This window comes from Narcine bancroftii, chromosome 14 (assembly GCF_036971445.1).
Source record: "Narcine bancroftii isolate sNarBan1 chromosome 14, sNarBan1.hap1, whole genome shotgun sequence".
NCBI lineage: Eukaryota > Metazoa > Chordata > Chondrichthyes > Torpediniformes > Narcinidae > Narcine > Narcine bancroftii.
In genome coordinates this window covers 18,399,757-18,420,264 of record NC_091482.1, presented here as the reverse complement: position 1 = coordinate 18,420,264, position 20,508 = coordinate 18,399,757, and the positions used below count along the sequence as shown (strand labels likewise).

The following is a 20,508-nucleotide window of genomic DNA, read 5'->3' as shown; positions in this document are numbered from 1 at the left end:
TCAATCAACTGGCAAAAAATGTGGAAAATAAATATATTTTAAAAATAGAAAGTTTAAAATTGGTATCCCCTAGTGGTCAGTTTGCCAATCGGGCAACATGCAATCTTAAGCAACTGGCATATTCACTTATCCAGTATCTACCAATCCCATAGATACTAGATACTGGGGTTTCACTGTCTTCTGTATACAGATAAGGAAAGAAGGCCAAAGATAGGACAATGGGATCATGGATCTTTCAGCTACATAGAGAGGGAGAAGAAATGTCAAGAGAGCAATGGTTATGGGAATTCCATATCTCCAGATGAAGATTGGTATTTTGATAGCCACAGATGTACCCAAGTGAACAGTTAGTTGGGTGATTGCTGCAGAATATTCCAAAGCATGATGATGAACAGCCAGGGGTCAAGTCCATATCTGAACCAAAGACCTAGCTGGAAATAAAAAGTATTTAGGAGTTTGAAAAAGATTTAAAAACAGGACCACAAAGGAAATGGGAAAAAGAAAATTGGTGAGCAAGTTGAAAAGCAGTGACAATAAAGACAAGAAAATAGGCACAAAATAAAGCTTGATTAGGATTACTCATTATTCAGCTAATAAGTCAGATGAAATGGTGTTGACAGATATAGAATAATATCGCACTGTGGTGAACTGCTGTATTCCTGATTACCTGGTTCTTCCCCATCCTGTGACTGTATCTGTGGCCCCTCCCTCTTTTGACCATGTATAAAGCCTCTAACACCTTGACCCTTATCCAAAAAGCCTGGGTCATGGCACAGGACGAGGTCCCCGTCCATTGTGAATAAAAGCTTATAGATCAGTGACTCAGTCTCAGCCACTCGAGTTATTTATTGTGCATCAAGCACAACACAGGCTCTTCAGACCACAATGTTGTGCTGGCCCATATAAACAGACTCCACGATCAATCTAACCCTTCCCTCCCTCACAGTCCATAATCCCCTATTTTTTTCACATCCATGTGCCCATCTATAAGATTATTTTGTGGCCCTATTATATCAGGCTCAACCACTACTCCCAGCAGGGCATTCCAGGTTCCCATCACCATCAGTTTGTGTTTTTAAAAAAAACCTACCTCTGATATCTCCCTTAAACTTTCTTCCACACACTTTAAACAGGCATACTCTGGATTAGTGTAAATAGGTGGTTGATGGTCAATAGGGGTTTGGTGGGTTGAAGGAATTGTTTCCAAGTTGTAAGAGTCCATAACCAATTACTCTGTGTTTGTCTTCATTGAAGAAGACAGAAAAAGTATCCCAAAGTATAAAAGAAAACAAGGATCCAGCCAGAACGACAAACTGAGGAAGTATGAAAAATTGGTGGCATCAAAAATTAATTAATTCCAAGGATCAACATCCTAGAGTTTTGAAAGAGGTGGATCTGGAGATAGTCAACAGTATCATCCAAAATTATTTCTTGGATTGAGTTTAGCAAATGTTCCCACTGGGAGAGGAAAAATATGGAACCTGTAAGACTAATGTTAATTATAGAGAAATGATGGTTTATTAGTAATGGAAGTGAATAGACCCAGCATGGATTTATGAAAGGAACATCATATTTTACTAAACCACTTTGCATATGTGGTAAGTACAATTTCAGAGGGCTTTTGATAAGGTTCCACAAGGAACAAGATGAAAATATGGAATATGGTATAACATACTGGCGTGGTTTGTAAATTGGTTTAATTTTTAAATAAAATTTATACATGCAGCACGGTAACAAGCCCCTTCAGTCCTCGCCACCCAATTACACCCAATTGACCTACAACCTGGTACGTTTTGAATGGCGGGAGGAAACCGGAGCACTTGGAGGAAACCCACATAGATACAGGGAGAATGTACAAACTCCTTATAGACAGTGCCAGATTTGAATGCCAGTCACTGGTGCTGTTATAATGCTGAGCTAATCACACCCACCACCAATGTCCGAGGTTTTTGTGTTGAAAGCAGTGTGGGAATATAAATGGATCCTTCGCAGGTTGACAACCTATGACTAGTAGAGTGGCACAGCCATTCATAATCTAACAATTTTTTTAAAAACAGGTGGAATTATGTAAAGGGACTGCAAGGGCATATTGTCAAGCTGAGTGAGTGGCTGAAGGAATATAATGTGGAAAGTATAGTTATCCAGTTCGATGTGCACATGGGATGACAGAGTACCTTTTTAAATGGTGAAAGATTGGGTAATGTTGACATTCAAAGGAATCCAGATTTCCTATTACAAAAGCCACTAAAGGTCAACAATGCTGATATAGCAAACAATTAGATAGGCCATTTATAACACAGAGAGAAAGAAATTTCTTCCTGTTGTGGTTGATACATCCTTCCTATGTTGGAAAGAACTGGAGGCTCAGACAGAGTCCATCCAAAACAGGAATCAGTGGATTTCTTGATATTAAGAGAATAAAGGATCATGGATTTTGAGCAGTAAAATGGAACGGAGGTCGACCAGCCATGATTGTGATGAAGAGCAGAGCACTCTAAAAAGGCCAAATGACCCACTCCTGCTCATTGTAGTTTTGTTTAAAGTTGAAAAAGAGTTCAGGGGATTCTACTCACTCAAAGCCCAGCAAGTGAACAATCAACCAAAGAACCCATCCATCATCAAATTTTACACAGATCGGGTCAGTACACATTATGGTCAGGTCTGTTCACTGAGACACAGGGAGACAATGGAAATGATAGTTTGAAATGCCAGGGCTGATTCAGAGTTCTAGGAGTATGAATTTGGGATAGTAGATGAGAAAGGAGGGATATTTTGGTTTAAATTAAGATTAAATTATGGAATACAGGATAATAAAATTTTCAACAGCCAATCTGAAAATGAGTTGAAAGGGAAGAACAGGAACTGATGAACAGTGAGTAAAAGGGAAGAACAGGAACTGATGAAGAAAACAATGAGTAAAACTCCATGTTTAGTTGAAGTTAGCCAGACAAAATATGGCCTCCACCACTGGGGATTTGCAGGTTATGTTGTGGTTTCCGATCTCTGCCTTTTTATTCTTCTCCAATCCAACAACTAACATTCTCCATTCATTCAGAGAGCTTGATCCTTCCCATATTTTGTCAGGCCAGCATTGAGAGCGATACCTCCAGATCACAAGGCCTCTAAGCTCTCCTATTCTCTTTCTGAACATCACAGTCTCTCCTTTTCTCCTTTAGCTTTTCAAACCAACTTGGCTAATGCTTTTTAACCCTTGCTGTGAAATTGGTCTCAAAGGTTAAAAAAAAATTGAAAAATATTTGTGTATGACAATGGGGAGCTTTCAGAAACATTCTGGGTGTATGACCTATGTACTGACAATAACCACACCAGCAGTGCGAGTATGAGACAGCTTTAATAAACTAATATGTACACTAAGAGGTCTTGTCTCTCTGCAAGACGAACCTGGAAGGCTAGTCTGGACTGCTTTATATACAAGGTCACCAGGATGATCCCTGGTGACCTAGTGGTGTAATTACATCTCAACACAACCCACACAAGTTCAATGGGCTCATCTTTGACTATCTGGTAAATATATGCAATATAGCAGGCAACTTGTAACGCCAGTAGCATGATACATAGCCCTATCATTTTTCTGCATATAACATTCAAGAGAACTTCAAGTATAGACATGCCATTAATTACAATGGATTGCAACGTTAGCTTGTAAAACTAGTTTCTGTCTTGCTGTGAGTACATTCCTTGGTGTCAATCAAATAATAAACATCAGTAACCCTGTTGAATTCCTCCAAAATAAATTTAAAGAAATTACCAATGAAAGAGGAGCCCACGACGACAACATCTTTTTCATGTGACAACTCATGAATTTTCTTTGCATCTTCAGGAGTATATAATGAAAATACATTTTCTAGATCTGCTCCTGGACAACTAAGTTTTCTAGGTCTGTATTGAAACACATAATATGATGTAAACAAAATTAAATTGCACTCAAAGAAAAGAAAGTGGTACCTGCGGCCCACAACATGTTTCTGCAGGCTGCAGAACCCCTGTTGAATCTGAAAATAATGAACACAATTTAAAAAAATAGAAATTTTGAAGAATTATATGTACAAGTAACAATGAATTCTGAAGTAAACAGATATGAGGAACTACTGTGTTGGTAAATCACCACATTGGTAAAAGACAGTACAGGTAAATGATCCTTTATCCGGACATCTAAAATCTGGAAAGCTCCAAAATCTGGCAAGTGGGGAGAGAGGCACCAGCGCGAGTCGGGCGGGCGAGGGGGGAGACTGGCAGTGCGAGTCGGGTGGCCGGGAGGGTTGTGGGGGGAGACGGCAGGGCGACTGGAAGGGGGTGGGGGTGGATACGGCAGCACAATTCAGGTGGGCTTAAATCTGGCTTTCCGAAATCCGGAAATATCCGAAATTCAGAACACACCGTTTCCCCCACCAAGGGTTCCAGATAAAGGATCGAGTACCTGGTACCAGCTTTAAAACTGATGAAAAAGCAATTGAATTTCTTTTGTTTATGTGTGTTCAAACATGCTTACTACAGAAGTCTTCTGTAGTTGCTTGTGACCTGCACATAATCTGTGGACACACTCTACTTTTTGCATTTACATCTTCAAAAATGTTATGATGTCAGCTGCTAAGGCAGTTCCCTGCATGCAAGGAATTGCTTATTGAAATTAAAACAGCCTAGTATTTGTGCTAAGACACTGTACTAATGCCATACTGAAGATGTATGAAGTCAGCAGAGCACAAGGTTTAACTTAACCAGTCACTGAGTTAATTCAAAACAGAATTCTGCATCAACAAATCAAGGGATGCAGGGATAATGGAGGAAAATGGTGTTGATGTAGATGAGCTTGGAAGCAGGCTCAAATGGCCAAATTGCATCCCTGTTCCTACTAGTACTCCAGGCCAGCTTCTTTTTTGTACCCTCCTTCCTGCCCTTAAAAAAATTGAAAACTGACTGCCCATACTGTATCTCATATCAAGTTCTATCTATTCATCACTTTGACTGGAGGAACAACACCTCATTTTCTGTCTGCGCACTCTCCCGCTAGATGGCATTAACTTTTATGTTTCCACTAAACCTGCTCACCTTTTCTTTCCCCTCCCCCTTTCCCATCTTTCTTTTTCTCCCCTTCCTTTCCCCTCATTGCTGCTATCCCCTCCCTTCTTTCTCCACCTTTCATCTCCTGCCTTTGCCACCCCCCCCATTCTTTCGTTCAGATGCCTGCCAGCATCTTCTCATACCTTGATGAGGAGCTCACGCCCGAAACGTCGGTTTTACCTTTGCTTCATAAAGGACACTGCTTGACCTGCTAAGCTTCTCCAGCGTTTTGTGTTTTTGACTAATACTATAGGTTCTGATAAGCAACACGATTTAAAGATTAACTTCAAACTCCTCCTTGATTTCACTACCCTCTCAATTTCTAAAATGTTCAACCCTGCAACCCAAAACATTAAAAAAATTCCAAGTCAAAATGCCAGCAAGTCCAGAGGCAAATATTATTAATCGTAAGTTAACTGCTCACACTAACCATCTGGGACTCTCATATTCATGAATCAATATATGTATAGTTTATATGTGTATTATGTCTGGTTGTGCCTGCATGTTTTGCATTGAGGACTGCTTGAGCAATCAGTTGATACTTGAGCAATCAGTTGATAATAAACTTGACTTAATAACTCTTGCTTCTGAATTACCTCGATCACTCTTAAACTAGTACAACACAGATTTACACCAGAGCTACTTTCTTACCACGTTTAATGCAAGTATTCAAGTGATTGGATTGAATATGCATAAAATAAATTTACCATGGGAATAAAAGGGCTTTTGAAATGATGCCATTATTTCAAGGTTTGAGAAATGATGAAACATACTTTGTTCTAACTTAAACAAAATAATTTGTTCTCAATCCAATTTCATATGCAAGGAAGAAAGCATAGATATTGACGAAAAATGAAGAGTACCGAACAAGTTAGGAAATCAAAATGGACCAATCAGAGCAAGACGATCACTTTCACAGATTGATTTACTGGGATCGTTGTTTAAAGAGAACTCACAAAATCATTAAAAGACCCTGAACACAGCATCTTCCAGCTACTCCAGTCGGGAAAGAGATATGGAACTATTTGAGCCTGGCTGAGGGACAGCTTCTTCCCATGGGCAGTGAGAATACTGAATTGCTAAAACAACTCCCTGTGATTATACTATTTATTAATAATATTTATTTTTTATATATGTATAAAGACATGTATATACCGGTAGGTTCTACATACATATATAGTTTAGATGTGTGTTACGTGTGTTTGCACTGTTTTTGCATCGTGGACTGGAGAATTCATCGGGTTGTCCTTTAATGGATGATAAATAAATGTGATCTTGAACTTGAACTTACATGCAGCCTGTAGCTAACAGCAAATAGTCATATCTCTGAGATGTTCCATCTTTAAAGCCAATTCTTCTTTTACCTGCAGTTACAGATATTGCCTAAGCATAACAGAAAAAATGCATTTAAATTTTAACGCTGTGATGAATATATTTCTTTTATATCAGCATGTAGTTGAAGAATTTAGTCCAAGGAAAATATGATGCCAGGGGTGGCACAGTTTGCATAGCGGTTGGGACTGGGCTGTCTGTAAGGAGTTTGTACGCTCTCCCAGTGTCTGCGTGGGTTTTCCCCGAGGGCTCCAGTTTCTTCCAGCCTTCAAAACATACCAGGGATGTAGGTTAATGGGGTGTAAATTGGCGGCATGAACTCTTAGGTTAAAATGGCGTGTTACTGTGCTGTATCTAAATTTAAATTTTAGATTTTTAAATGGAAAGTTGTGCTTCAGCTGAAGCTTCAGGCATCTTTTCCTTCAGGATAATTTTCTCTACTTTCCACATTAAATAATGGTAACTAATGCAGTAAGAGTTAGATATTTAGAGATACATTCTTCTTTTAATCGTATTTTGTTCTAAACTTATTAGTTCTTCAAACTAGTGAAATACATATTAGTTCCGAACAGTACACAGCCCTTCTAAGACCATTTCACTGAGCACAGCCCAAACCCCCAGGGCTGTGGGCTTAGTCCATTGCCGTTCACTCTGGTGTCTCGTGATCGTGCAGCAAAACACAGCTCAAACCACATCATCAAGTTCGCTGATGATATGATGGTGGTGGGCCTGATCAGCAAGAATGAGGAGTCAGCATACAGAGATGAGGTGCCATCGCTAATGGACTGGTGCAGAGCCAACAACCTGCATCTGAATGCTGATAAAACAAAATAAATGGTTATCGACTTTAGGGGACCCCAGGGGCTCACTCCCTGCTGAACATTGATGGCTCTACTGTTGAGGTCATCAAGAGTACCAAGTTTCTTCATGTGCACTTGGCAGATAATCTCACCTGGTCCCTCAACTCTTACTCCATAGCCAAGAAACCCCAGCAGTACTTCTCCTTCCTGCGAAGGCTGAGGAAAGTTAATCTCCCACCCTCCATCCTCAATACATTCTACAGAGGATATTGAGAGCATTCTGAGCAATTATATCACTGCCTGGTTGGAAACTGTACCCATAAATTCTTATGGCCTGAGGATAGTGGAGTCAGCGGATCAGATCATTGGGGTCTCTCTTCCGACCATGACGGACATCTACAACACACGATGCATGCGGAAGGCAAATAACATTGTGAAGGACTTCTCGCACCCCTCTTGTAAACTTTTCTCCCTTCTGCCATCTACAAGGAGGTACCGCAGAATTCAGGCCCACACGTCCAGATTGTGGGCAACAGTGTTTTCACACAAGCTATCAGGCTCCTCAATTCCTAGAACATAAGTGTACTGGTATATCATGGATTTTTACTGTATTATGACAATATTTAACTCCTATTTAAATCTGCCCCATGGTCCTGGAAAAAAGCTATCTTGTCTTTACTGTACATTGTATTATTAGTTATGGTATGAATGACAAAAAAGGTGACTCAACTTGAATCATATTTTGTTAACATTGCATACTAAAATGTTTATAGAACACTAGAAGAAATCTTTTTATGCTATCATAATGTTAACAGGAGAACACCCTAGTGCACAGACATCCATTACAATGGACAATGTAAGATTTTGCTTCTGGAGAACCTTTGGATCTATTTTATGGATTTTGGGCTGATGACCATGCAAATCACCTTAAAGTTTTCCTATCATGTACTATATTATAGTATTTTTGTGATTTCCTGTCATATTTTCAACATGCTTCAAGCATATAAAACCATGAAGTGCATCATGTCATTGAAAATTCATTTTCCGCCTTCACACTTGGACGTCTTCCCTGCTGATCTTGGTGCAGTCAGTGACGAACACGGTGAAGAGTTTCACCAAGCATTGTGACTATGGAAAAGCGGTATCAGGGCAACTAGAATCTATCAATGCTGGCGACTATTGTTGGACACTGACATGAGAGGCATCAGATGCCGAGCACAAATGAAAATCAGTGGCAAAACATTTTTAAGGTCAATTGAACTAATTTAATTTGTCAGCAATGTTATGCGATTAAATATACTAAATTCAATAAAAGTTAATTTAATGTTTCTCCAACTTCCTATGTGATACAGCAAATCTGAAATTATCTTTGCGTTCAGCTTGAAGTTGTCTATCATAATCCCCAATTTTTGTTCAAGAAGCCACCCTTTTGAAAAACATTGTTTTCCCAGTGTTATTTGTACTCAGTTTGCAATTTCATTTCCTATACTCTCTGGACAGTTTTACTTGAGCACACTTTTCATTTTTACAATGGTTTAAGTCTCTGAAGAGAAATATGGAAAAAAATTTTATCAAACAGATGACAGTGTCAATAATTCTGATCATGCTTTATGGAAATTGTTGGAAAGGCTCTTTTCCAAGAATAAGGGAATCGGTAATGTAAAACCACATTGCACAAATATCTCCGATAACTAGTATTTCAGAGAAATATCCAGTGAGGGAGTACCCTGATATTTCAAGGTACTATGTGAGCACTGAAGCCATCATCCGGGCCTCACCTGGGGAACACCTGAGCAACATCAGGGAAGATTGAGGGAGCTCTTGGGGCAACATCAGGGCAGCTCTGAGGGAATTCCTGGGCCCACATTAGTACAGACCGAGGGAACACCTGGGCCAGTTTCGGGTGGGAATGAAGGAGGACCCAAACCAACATCTGGACAGGACTGAGGGAACACCCAGGCTAATATTAGGGTGGAATAAAGGAGAAACCAGGCCAACATCAAGGAAAACTGAGGGAGTTCTCGGGCCAACATTAGGGCAGCACCCAAGCCAGCATCAGAGTGGAATGAAGGTCCACCCAGGCCAACATCTGGACACCAATATCAAGGCACACTGAGGGAGCATCTGAGCAACCTCTGCCACTACACATTTCTTATGCTGTCACCTACTGGGTAATGTTGCGTGCACGCGCGCGCGCACACACACACACACACACACACACACACACACACACACACACACACATACACAGGGAAGAATTGTGTAATACTGTACTTCATTTCCATTACTCTCTAACTGGTAGTATTATTGATTGCTTCAAGCATACTTAACTCTTGACCAACCAGCAACCCCATTCACATTGGTCACTGACAGAAAAGCTTTAACTACAGTGAACATGCTCTGCGAAGCTGATGCACCTTCCTTTCACAGTGAGATACTTGTCTTACAAGATAAATGTACAATCATTTCTTAATTTATTCATTTTCTTTAAACTGGTAGCTAAAAGTAGCTGTAAAATGTTATCAAAACTCACCTCCTTCTTCTTCAACACCTCAATTCCATATGTATTGTAAAACTCTGATTTCCGCAGCAATATATTTTCAATGTTGCAATTTAAATCCTAAGGAACAGATACAATAATGCAGTCAGAAATATTATGCAGGATGCTATGCATTCAATTTTGTTACACGAAAGGAAATAAAGAGCTACGTTCAGTTTGCCTGATTAATCACTTTTTAGGCGTATAGTCATGTAATTAGGATCAATTCTCAGCTGCTCATTCAATTACTGTGTTTTCCCAGGGACTGATGAAGGGACCAAACAGAACAGAATTGTAAAAGGATGGTTAATATTCAAATGAAAGCTCTGGATGTTCAAGTGTCGAGTTAACTGTAATGTTGCATTCACTGTAGTCATGAAGGTACACTTCACATTGAAATTTGAAGAATAATTTCTTGCTTTACTCTTTACGCATAAAAGAAATAACAAGTCTTGACCAACCATGGTTGCTTGGAAATTGCTTTAACAATTATTGTACCATAAGCTTCTCTGCAATTCAACATACACCATCCTTACCTCAGACCAAGGTTCATTTACTTCTGTGCTACAACAGCTTGGAAAGCAATCTTATCTCCATACAAACTAAAACAGTGTTCTAGATGATGAGTCATCTCAACTACTGCAATTCAGATTAAAGATTTCTTTTTGTAGGGTAGAACCCTTGTTATCCGGGATTAATTCAACTGGCAACCTCAGTCAACCGGCCAAAAAAAAGTGGAAATAGGTAAAAAAAAATACTGGTTTAAAATTAGCATGCCTCGACGTCAGTTTGCCAATCATGCAACACGCAAACATAAGCAATCAGAAAAATCATTTATCCTCATCTTCCAATCCCCATAGGGTCCAGATACCAGGGGTTTTAGGGTATAATAATTTAATTGCTTTCTCATCGTTGATTTTCAAAAGCAGGAAGGAGAAAAAAAAAGTGACAAAAATAATTCTGTTGCTAAGATTTTTTTTAAGTTCATGAAAGTTTTGCTTCAATCATACATTATTAAAATAGAAAAGGCACTTTGACTGTCATAGACATGAACAGTTTGAAATAATTCCACCAATCCCAATGCTATAAAAAAAGGTGGAGAATATAAACTGAGGGAGGTGAACCATTCCTTTTCTCTCACTGATTGCTGCTCAATCCACTGATTTCCTCCAGCAGATTGCATTTTGCTTTAGATTCAAGCATCTGCAGAGTCCTCTGTGTATCTCCAATAAAGTCGACTCATTTAGTGTCTTCATTTTATGGATTTTGGGCTGATGACCATGCAAACCACCTTAATTTTTTCCTATCACGTACTGTATTATAGATATAACCTATTTTTGTGATTTCCTGTCATATTTTCAACATCCTTCAAGCATATAAAACCATGAAGTGTATCATGTCATTGAAAATTCATTTTCAGCCTTCACACTTGGACGTCTTCCCTGCTGATCTTGGTGCAGTCAGTGACGAACACGGTGAAGAGTTTCACCAGAGCATGGTGACTATGGAAAAACGGTTTCAGAGCAACTAGAATCTATCAATGCTGGCGACTATTGTTGGACACTGACAATGAGAGGCATCAGATGCTGAGTACAAATGAAAATCAGTGGCAAAACATTTTTAAGGTCAATTGAACTAATTTAATTTGTCAGCAATGTTATGTGATTAAAATATACTAAATTCAATAAAAGTTCATTTAATGTTTCTCCAACTTCCTATGTGATACAGCAAATCTGAAATTATCTTTGCGTTCAGCTTGAAGTTGTCTATCATCATCCCCAATTTTTGTTCAAAAAGCCACCCTTTTGAAAAACATCGTTTTCCCAGTGTTATTTGTACTCAATTTGCAATTTCTGTTCCCTCTTTTTCCTCCACACACAAAACATTTAGTTCTTACAGGGATCTGATTGTCATCTCCTTGGTGGACAAGGATTTGACAAAACCATATGTGCCCCAGCACAGATTCTGTCTCTCAAGGCACAGACAATACAAGGATGTTCTACTGAAGCACTGCCAACATGAAATTCAAATATCAATCAGAAACCAATCTTTCTTATTCTAATCCATGGCCAATCAGTCCTGACCAGAATAAGGTAACCAACACAGAAAGAGATTAATTTGCAAACTTCCATGTAGTTCCTTTTTTTTGGGTGGGAAAATTCATCAAGTTATACAGGGGGAATTTAACCTGGAGCAACCACTGGTGAGAAATAAAACATTTCTTGCTTTTGAGCTTAAGTGCTAGTAAAATGGTGAACGTGTAGTTTTGTGTATTATCTCTGTACTTTGCATTGGTCTTTCGCCTGAATAAGTAAATGGCATAATCACAATTTGTATGATTCATAATAACAAATCATCTCTTGGAAGTAAGTAAGAAAAGCTGGAGATGGTATTGTGCACTATCGTACACAAAAGTGCAGGAGAAACTCAGCAGATCACGCTGCAACCAAAGGAAGTAAAAGGCAGTCAATGATTCGGGCCTGAGCCCTTCATCAGAAATGTCAAAAAAAAGGAAGACAACTGAATAAAAAAAGTGGTGGGCGGGGAAAGGATATGGAAGGGGGTAAATACAGGGTAATAATAGATACAAAGTAAGAAGTCAATACTTCAAAAGTGCTACACATGCACTTACACCTCCTTCTTCACACCATTTGGGGTGCCAAACAGTCCTTCCACATGAAGCAACATGTGAATCTGCAGGGATAATTTCCTGCATCTGAATCTCAATGTGACCTCCTCCACATCAGGGAGGCAAAGAGATCATTTTGTTGAGCACCTTCACTCTGTGGCCACACCAAGCACCTTTCAGTGGCCAACCATTTTAATTCCATACACCAATGCCACAGTGAGTGACACTGTACTACAAACGGAAGCCACCCACAAATTGGGAGTCTCCAACCCAACAGCAGCAATATCAACCTTCAATTTCTGCTAACCCCCTCCAATGTGTGTCTGTCTTTCTCTACCTCTGTCTCCCTTTCTCCAGCTCCCCATCACCTTCCCTTCCTTCCTTCCTTCTCCAGAGAGTCTCTCCCCGATCACTTCTCAGCTTCATTCTCTTCTAACCCTCCCCCAATTTGAATCCACCTATTTAGCTCTTCTCCTTCCTCCCCCACTAAACTTCTTTTTAATCAGGCATTTGCCTGATTTTTGACATTCCTGACAAAAGGATCAGGCCTTTTATTTCCTTTTGGATGCTGTTTTGCAGTCTTTTATCTACTGTCAACCACCAGGATAGTGATGCATCAATGTCAGCTGTTAACTCACTCAACTGGAATTGAATAAATTGGCTGTCATAAATGCTAGTGTATGTAGGTGTACCATATCAATTGACTACAAAAGAACAAATTACAGAAACCCAAATAATAAATGAACAAACTAGATTAAATCGAGATTTTCAATTGATGGGTCGGGATGAAATCAAAGACATTTTACGGATCCTCTCTCAAAATGCTGTTCCCAGTTAAAACAATACTGGAGGGAACAACAATAATTTTTTTAGCTTTATTTCACACAAAAGTATTAATTATTTTTTTGATTCTTTAAATAACTCTATTCATCTCTTGTCCAAATATTTAAATTTTGCATTTTCAACATTGATGATAATGTTTCATTTGCCATGCGAAACACAAATGTAACAGCAAAGAATTAAGTTGACTGAGGCAAAAGTGTGACAGACATTAATCCTGCAATCCACGTATTTCTTTACTAACCTTGCTGAGTTTTGTACGGTCATAAGGCAAGTGTTCTTCTTTGGTTGCCATTATTATGCGTCCTCTGTAAAATTCCTGGCGAAGAGTTTCTGCACATATTAATGCAGCTGGACCTAATTGCAGAAATGAAAATGTTGGAGTCTGTGGATTCACAAATCTTCAGTCTATCTGCAGTAGAACTTCATTCTCAGTACAACACAAGTTACTTTGGAAGGAGTTCTGAACTCATCAAAATACAGACATGATTTCTTTTGACTCGAGACGCTCCCTCATGAAGATTTTTACCTCCAGAACACAAAATGAGTACAATAAAATTCCTGGTATCTGGAATTCAAGCAACCATCAAAAAAAAAAGAAAATAAATATTAAAAATTAAAATAAATGAGAATAAAAATAATAGGTTAAAATATTACGCATGTTTAAAATTGTAAAAGTAAATGTCCTCTAATATAACACACACAAACTTTTGGTGGAGATGAGAGCAAATATTCAGCCAGTGGAGTGCCCTGGTTGTGCTTTGCTTGAAGCAGCTGCATGAATAAAGTTTGAATAATGTTGTGTTTAAATAAAATGGTGTCACCCAGGATGAAGAGCTGGTTGGTGCCGCTTACCATTGGGGTGACTCTCTTAAGTGCTTCCTCGTCTCTGCTTAGTAAGAGTCGCCCCAGTCAGCGGCTTTATCTATAAACTTGGTGGGTGGGGGGAGGTAATTATCTTTAATGTTATTATTCATCTTTCTGGCAGCACCATGGAGGGGGAGGAACCTGCAGATGAAGCGACGATTAAATGTTTTCAAATTATGTGATTGAAAATAAAGTAAAATGCTTTAAGGCTGATATATTCATGCAAGTGAAGTTTATTAAGTGTAAGTACAATCTAGTATTTTTGTCCTTCAAACTGTATATTCTTAATGGGGGTACATTAGTTAGGCATTGTGTTACAGGTTATATTAATATGATTATATGTGTTTAAAAGGGAAAGATTATGCAGAGAGAGAATAAGGAGACACGATTGATAAGATTATAATATACAACCAAAGAAAAATAATAGTCTTCATCCCCACACACAGAGTCAAAGAGAAAAAATAATTCACATTATACCAAAACCCCTTATACTTTATGAAGTATATAAAACAAAAGCAACACACAAAAAACACTGAAAAGCATTAATCAGATGCAAGAAGCCAGGTCCTCACCCACAAGAATGGTATCAAGGACAAAAGAGAAACATGAGAACTTATAAACATACGAAAATATTGTATGAATGGACGTCAAGTTTCGTCAGGTACCTTTAATTGTGGCTAATGAGGTTAAGGCTATAATAAAAGCAAAAGGGAGGGCATACAAGGAAGCAAAAATTAGTGGAAAAACAGAGCACTGGGTAACTTTTAAAAACTTACAGAAAGAAACAAAGAAAGTCACTAGGAAGTTGACAAATAACATACAAAAGGATACCAAGAGTTTTTAAAAAATATATATTAGAATAAAATAGAAACATGGGTCGATATAGGACTGATTAAAGATGATGCTGGGGAAACTATCATGGGAAACAAAGAGATGGCAGAAGAACTAAATGAATAATTATCTAATCAAGGTAGCAAGGGAAAAAAGGCCGGAAGTGGGCGTGAGAACAGTTTAGCTCAGGGTAGTTTCCAGAATAGACTCAATGAGCTGAATGGCCTACTGTTTCTTTTTCTTGTGATCAAGAACCTGTCAACCTCTGCTTTAAATATACCCAACGGCATGGCATCCACAGCCATCTGTGGCAATGAATTTGATAGAATCACCACCCTCTGGCTGCAGAAACTTCTCATCTCTGTTCTAAAGAGACGTCCTTATTCTGAAGTTGTGCCTAGACTCTCCCACCACAGGAAACACCATCATTCAGTGTGTGAAGCTTTGTACTTCTGCTAATACAGTATTTATCTTTTTTTTAATAAACGTGTACAAGCGAGCATACATGCAGTTTATTTTTGTTGCCGATCTCAAAAATGATTCTGAACATGGTCATATGGGTTGGTTGTCTGTTTATCACAAGACAGCAATTCAATCACTGCAGAAAAACAGCAGCGCTGAAGGTGTGGGAGGTAAATTATTTCACCATGTAGAATATAACCTGTAAATGGACACATTACACCTACCTCCACCTATAAGAAGAATGACAGTCTTATTTGATGATGATGAGGTGGCCATGGTTTTGGTTCTTCTGTTTGCTTCCAAGGTCTATATAAAGCAAAAACACCCACACAATACTAAATCTGATTGATAGGTAGACAGATAAGTTGGTAAGAAAATCTTCCTCTACATTGATTATCTTAGCCATGGAAAGAAAAACTTACTTTGGCACTTGCAGATACAATAACCTTGCCATTCTGAACTTTTACCTGGGAAACAAAAATAAAGGGAGTATTAAAATCATTGAGCAGATTTCTTAAAGGCATCTGTCATGCCAACACAACAGGGATTTATTTCTGAAGGATTTTATTCACCTGTTTTTATACTGACTGAAATTGTTCAATGGATCCAAAGATTTCATTGTCCAGAGATGCCACAATAAAAGACAGTGAAAAGAAATACTGTCTTTTTTTAAAAAAAACAAAAGCCTTACAGAAACATCAATTGCACAAGACATTCCAGAAACTATTTGAAGGGATGAGTTTAAATCCCAGTACATTGATAGGATTTATGGGCGTTCATTCATGCGTATAAAGAATGACATTTCTCAAAAGCCACATTGTGCAGAGTTCCATACTGGATTAGAGCTCAGCTTACTTCCTGGCAAAGTAGAGAAACCAGAACAGATTTGAAGGCAACATTGGCAAATGAGCAGTGGGTTGCATCCCATTGTCCAATACTCTACAGCAGGGGTGTCAAACTCAAATTCACAGAGGGCCAAAATTAAAAACTTGGACTAAGTCGTGGGCCAAACTAAATAATTATTGAAAATTTTCAACAACATCTGCATGTTTTCTCTTCTTTCAACATATGTAACGTTAAACTTTTTCTTAAACTGTTTAATAATAGTTTTGGTTAAACTCTTTCTTGAAGAAGCATTAACAAATGAGAAATAAAATATTCAATAAATAATATTTCTCTATAGCCTTTAAGCTCCTTTTAAATGTATTTTTTTTCACAAGCCAACAAGTCAAAAAAAATAACAACTTGCTTCAATGACAAACAGGTTTGTCTTTTAAAATGATGGACATATAGTCTGCCTCCCACCTGTCTTGAAAGGTCCTGTTTTCTGTCTTTCGTTTGGCCATTTTTCGTAAGGGGTTTATTACATGTGAGTTAGGCGACAGGTCGCAGATGCTAATGCAAGTAAAGAGAGGAGGTGGGGGCGATTAGCGGGCTGACGGGCCGGCGCCAATGCATTTGCCAAGCATTCTGGGATTTGTAGTATTAGCTGTGCATGCGCTATACTGGCGCGGTGGCCAGCAGGCCAGCTCTAATACATATTTGTATGATCTTGCGGGCCAAATATAATTATATCATTTAGTCTCCTCAATGGTGGCACTTTTGGCCCACATGGGAAGATCCACAGGCATGTCTTTCACATTGATCTTTCCTTTGAGGAAATCACTGCTTTCCTGTTGCACTTCATCCTGTCAAAAAACACAGTTACTTACCCAAGCAACTGCAAGAAATATCAGTAAAATTTGACAAAAAAAAATAATTTGGCCCGCGGGCCTGAGTTTGACATGTGTGCTCTACAACAATCTTTCATAACGTTCAATGCTATTTATTAGATATTGGTTCAATCTATCACAATGCTGTTAAATTTAAAATTTTGACATACAACACAGTTACAGGCCATTTCTGCCCACGAGTCTGTGTCACCCAATTTACACCCAATTGATCTGCACCTCCCGGTATGTTTCAAATGGTGGGAGGAAACCGGAACCTCGGGAAAACCCCATGCATACATGGGGAGAACATACAAACTCCTTTCAGACAGCGTGGGATTTGAATCCTGGTCCCAATCGCTGGTGCTGTAAAGGGACTTCGCTAACTGCTAAACTAACCGCTGACTGGGAATGTCTCAGGTTTGGTTTCATTCTGAGCTGCTTCATTGATCAAAAAGTAATTCAGTTGGTGTGAAGGCTCTGGGCCATAAATTAAGAGGATACTCGTGATTAGCTAACATTCATCGCCTTGCAGTAATTCTGTTAAAAAGTGCCAAAGTGGGGATGTTATGCCTGGATGGAGTCAATCCTGCCAAAACACCAAGAAACCTGAGAAAACTGGACAACAAAGATATTTCTTCCTGAAAATGTTTGGGCGTATTTTATGGATTTGGGGGTACTGATCAAGAAAATCACTAAAATTTCCTAACATGCATCTTTATTTTTAAATATAATCGAGTTGTCATATTTTAAACCATATATTGCCCACAAAACAAGCTGGTTTAGTCAATCCAACCATCAATGAAAGGCGGTTTGAAGATCTGCTAGTGAGGCCGGAGAAAATAGTATGGAAGGCATTTAAAGATGTTGCTGAGAATTTTCTTGGCAACTACAGAGCGCTAAACTACATCCAGCTGATTGACAATGTGCTTCAGGCATCCAAAACCACAAAGTGCAATGTGTCAGTGAAAATTCATTTTCTGCATTTGTAGTTGGACTTCTTCCCTGCTAATCTTCGTGCAGTCAGCGACAAACATGGTGAAAGATTTTACAAGGGCATTTCGACCATGGAAAAGCAATATCAGGGCAACTGGAATCTATCAATACTGTCGGACACTGACACAAGAGACATCAGATGCTGACTACAAATGAAAATAAGTGGCAAAACATTTTTAGGTCAGTTGAACTAACACAATGTGTCACATCATTATGTGATTAAACATGCCAAATTCAATAAAAAATAATTTAATGTTTCTCCAACTTCCTACTTGATACAGCAAATCTGAAATTATGTTCATCTTAAAGTGGCTTATCCTAATCCCTAATATTTGTTCAAGAAGCAAACCTTATGAAAAAACAATTGTTGTCCAGTGTAATATGCATGAGCCTGATTTACACTTAAGAAATGGCTTTTTGGATAAAATAACTGAAGAAGCTGTTGCCACACATGGAAATGTACCCATTAAAAATAATATGAGGAAGGGACTAAGAAAAGTCTGATTGACCCATTCCATAATCTGCATCTTGAAGATTAATCACCAAATTGTAACTCAAGAATATTTCCATTTATGGCAATACCTGTATTACTGTAACTGGGGACTACATTGAGCTGATACACCACTGTTGGATCAGTGATCATCCCTCATTGAGGATTTTCATTTATCCAGCAGGTCAACAATCCCTTCCCCAATTTGCTCAGTTTAATTCTTCCATGAAATTGTGTAGACATGGATTTTAATCTTAAAAGGAATTTGTATTATTTTAAAATTAATTGACAGCGCTGGACATGAACTGCAAACATGAAAAAAGTCAGTGAAAAATTCACAGTTCAAGTACAAATGATTGAATCTAAATTGTACCTGATAGCACTGCAGTCCATCTAGAGAAGGGTACTCTTCTATATCACCAGTTTTTATATTAAAACAGGCTCCATGTCTGGCACATCGAACTTTCCCATTCGAGAGAACTCCTGGATAGATAGAAAGATTGAAGACTGGTTTTATTCTGCATGAGCAGATACATCAAGAGTTATGTTGGAAGCAAAATAATTAGAAAGCGTTTCAGCAAATAAAAATATATAAATAATGTTTAACCAGTTTGGTTCAACAGGAACTCGTGACTCTGTGGAGAATGGATTGTGCAGTTTCTCAAATGAAGCAATGAACCAAGGCCATTTGATATTTGAATAGTTCCACAATGGACAGAAGACACCTAATATTTCCTTCTCATCCGGTATCATTAAAAATACTCATCTTCATTATTTTTTTTGTCAAATTTTACTGATATTTCTTGCAGTTGCTTGGGTAAGTAACTGTGTTTTTTGACAGGATGAAGTGCAACGGGAAAGCAGTGATTTCCTCAAAGGAGAGATCAGTGGGAAAGGCATGCCTGTGGCTCTTCCCATGTGGGCCAAAAGTGCCACCATTGAGGAGACTAAATGAGCTGTGAAAAACCAAAGCCAAGATCAGCAACTCATCGCATCAGCAAATTGGGTAACAGATGATATACTCTAGGAGTTAGATAGTTAGTTTATCACTCTAAATGCACCTATCATACTCAACAATGCTGAGGCAGAGGCACAAAGGGATTGTTGCATAACATTCCAATGATTCTCTTGGTCTAGGGCAGCCATTCTCAAACATTTTTCAGTTATTCCCCCCCCCCCCACCCTGTGAAGGTGTTGTTTTCCTTTCTTCCATATTTTTCTTCTACTAACTACAGAAAAAAAAACATAAAATAGGGCAGCACGGTTGGCGTAGTGTGACAGAGTATATAGGAGTGTTTGGGAGATAAATTGGGAAAGGTTTGTTAGAGCGGGTCACACACAAACACTTTACAACACAGAATTTTTGCAGGAGTTTTTGCAAGAGTACTCAGACTCATGATGGACTGTTTGAAAGAAGGCGGCCTTGGCATGCAAGATTAAGGAGAACCCCAAGGTGTTCTATGCGTATATGAAGAACAGAGGATGATGAGAATGAAGGTGGGGCCACTAAAGGATAAAGGAGGCAACATGTGCCGAGAAGTTGGGGAGGACCTAAATGAATACCTAAAGGACCTTGATCAGGGTAAGGTCAGAATAGATAGGCTTGTGTGCTGAACGATGTGGAGATTAAGGAAGAGGAATTGTTGGATCTTCTTAAAAACATCAAGATTGACAAGTCTCTGGGGCCAGACACGATATACCCCAGGTTGCTGTGGGAAGAGATAGCTGGAGCAGTTTGACCACAGAGGTGCCAGAAAATTGGAGAATGGCAGATGCAGTCTCCTTGTTTTAAAAAGGTAATGGGAAGAATCCTGAGAATTATAGACCAGTGAGTCTTGCATCAGTGGTGTGAAAACTAATGGAGAGAAGTCTTGAGGATAGGATCTGTGAGCATTTGGTCAAGTCCAGTCTACTCAAGGATAGTCAGCATGAGT

The 20,508-nt window shown here is 38.8% G+C and overlaps 1 protein-coding gene across 2 annotated transcripts in view; it reads right to left on the bottom strand.

Annotated features, from left to right (window-relative positions):
* aifm4 (apoptosis inducing factor mitochondria associated 4) overlaps window positions 1-20,508 on the bottom strand; it is a 51,375-nt gene that overhangs the window by 19,662 nt on the left and 11,205 nt on the right. For both annotated transcript variants that reach the window (XM_069910742.1, XM_069910741.1), the window contains exons 4-10: window positions 18,948-19,057; window positions 15,802-15,846; window positions 15,604-15,685; window positions 13,464-13,576; window positions 9,745-9,831; window positions 6,371-6,462; window positions 3,770-3,900 (exon numbers count right to left, since the gene is read on the bottom strand). In XM_069910742.1, the coding sequence (XP_069766843.1) occupies window positions 3,770-3,900; window positions 6,371-6,462; window positions 9,745-9,831; window positions 13,464-13,576; window positions 15,604-15,685; window positions 15,802-15,846; window positions 18,948-19,057 (660 nt within the window). The remainder of the gene's footprint in view (window positions 1-3,769; window positions 3,901-6,370; window positions 6,463-9,744; window positions 9,832-13,463; window positions 13,577-15,603; window positions 15,686-15,801; window positions 15,847-18,947; window positions 19,058-20,508) is intronic.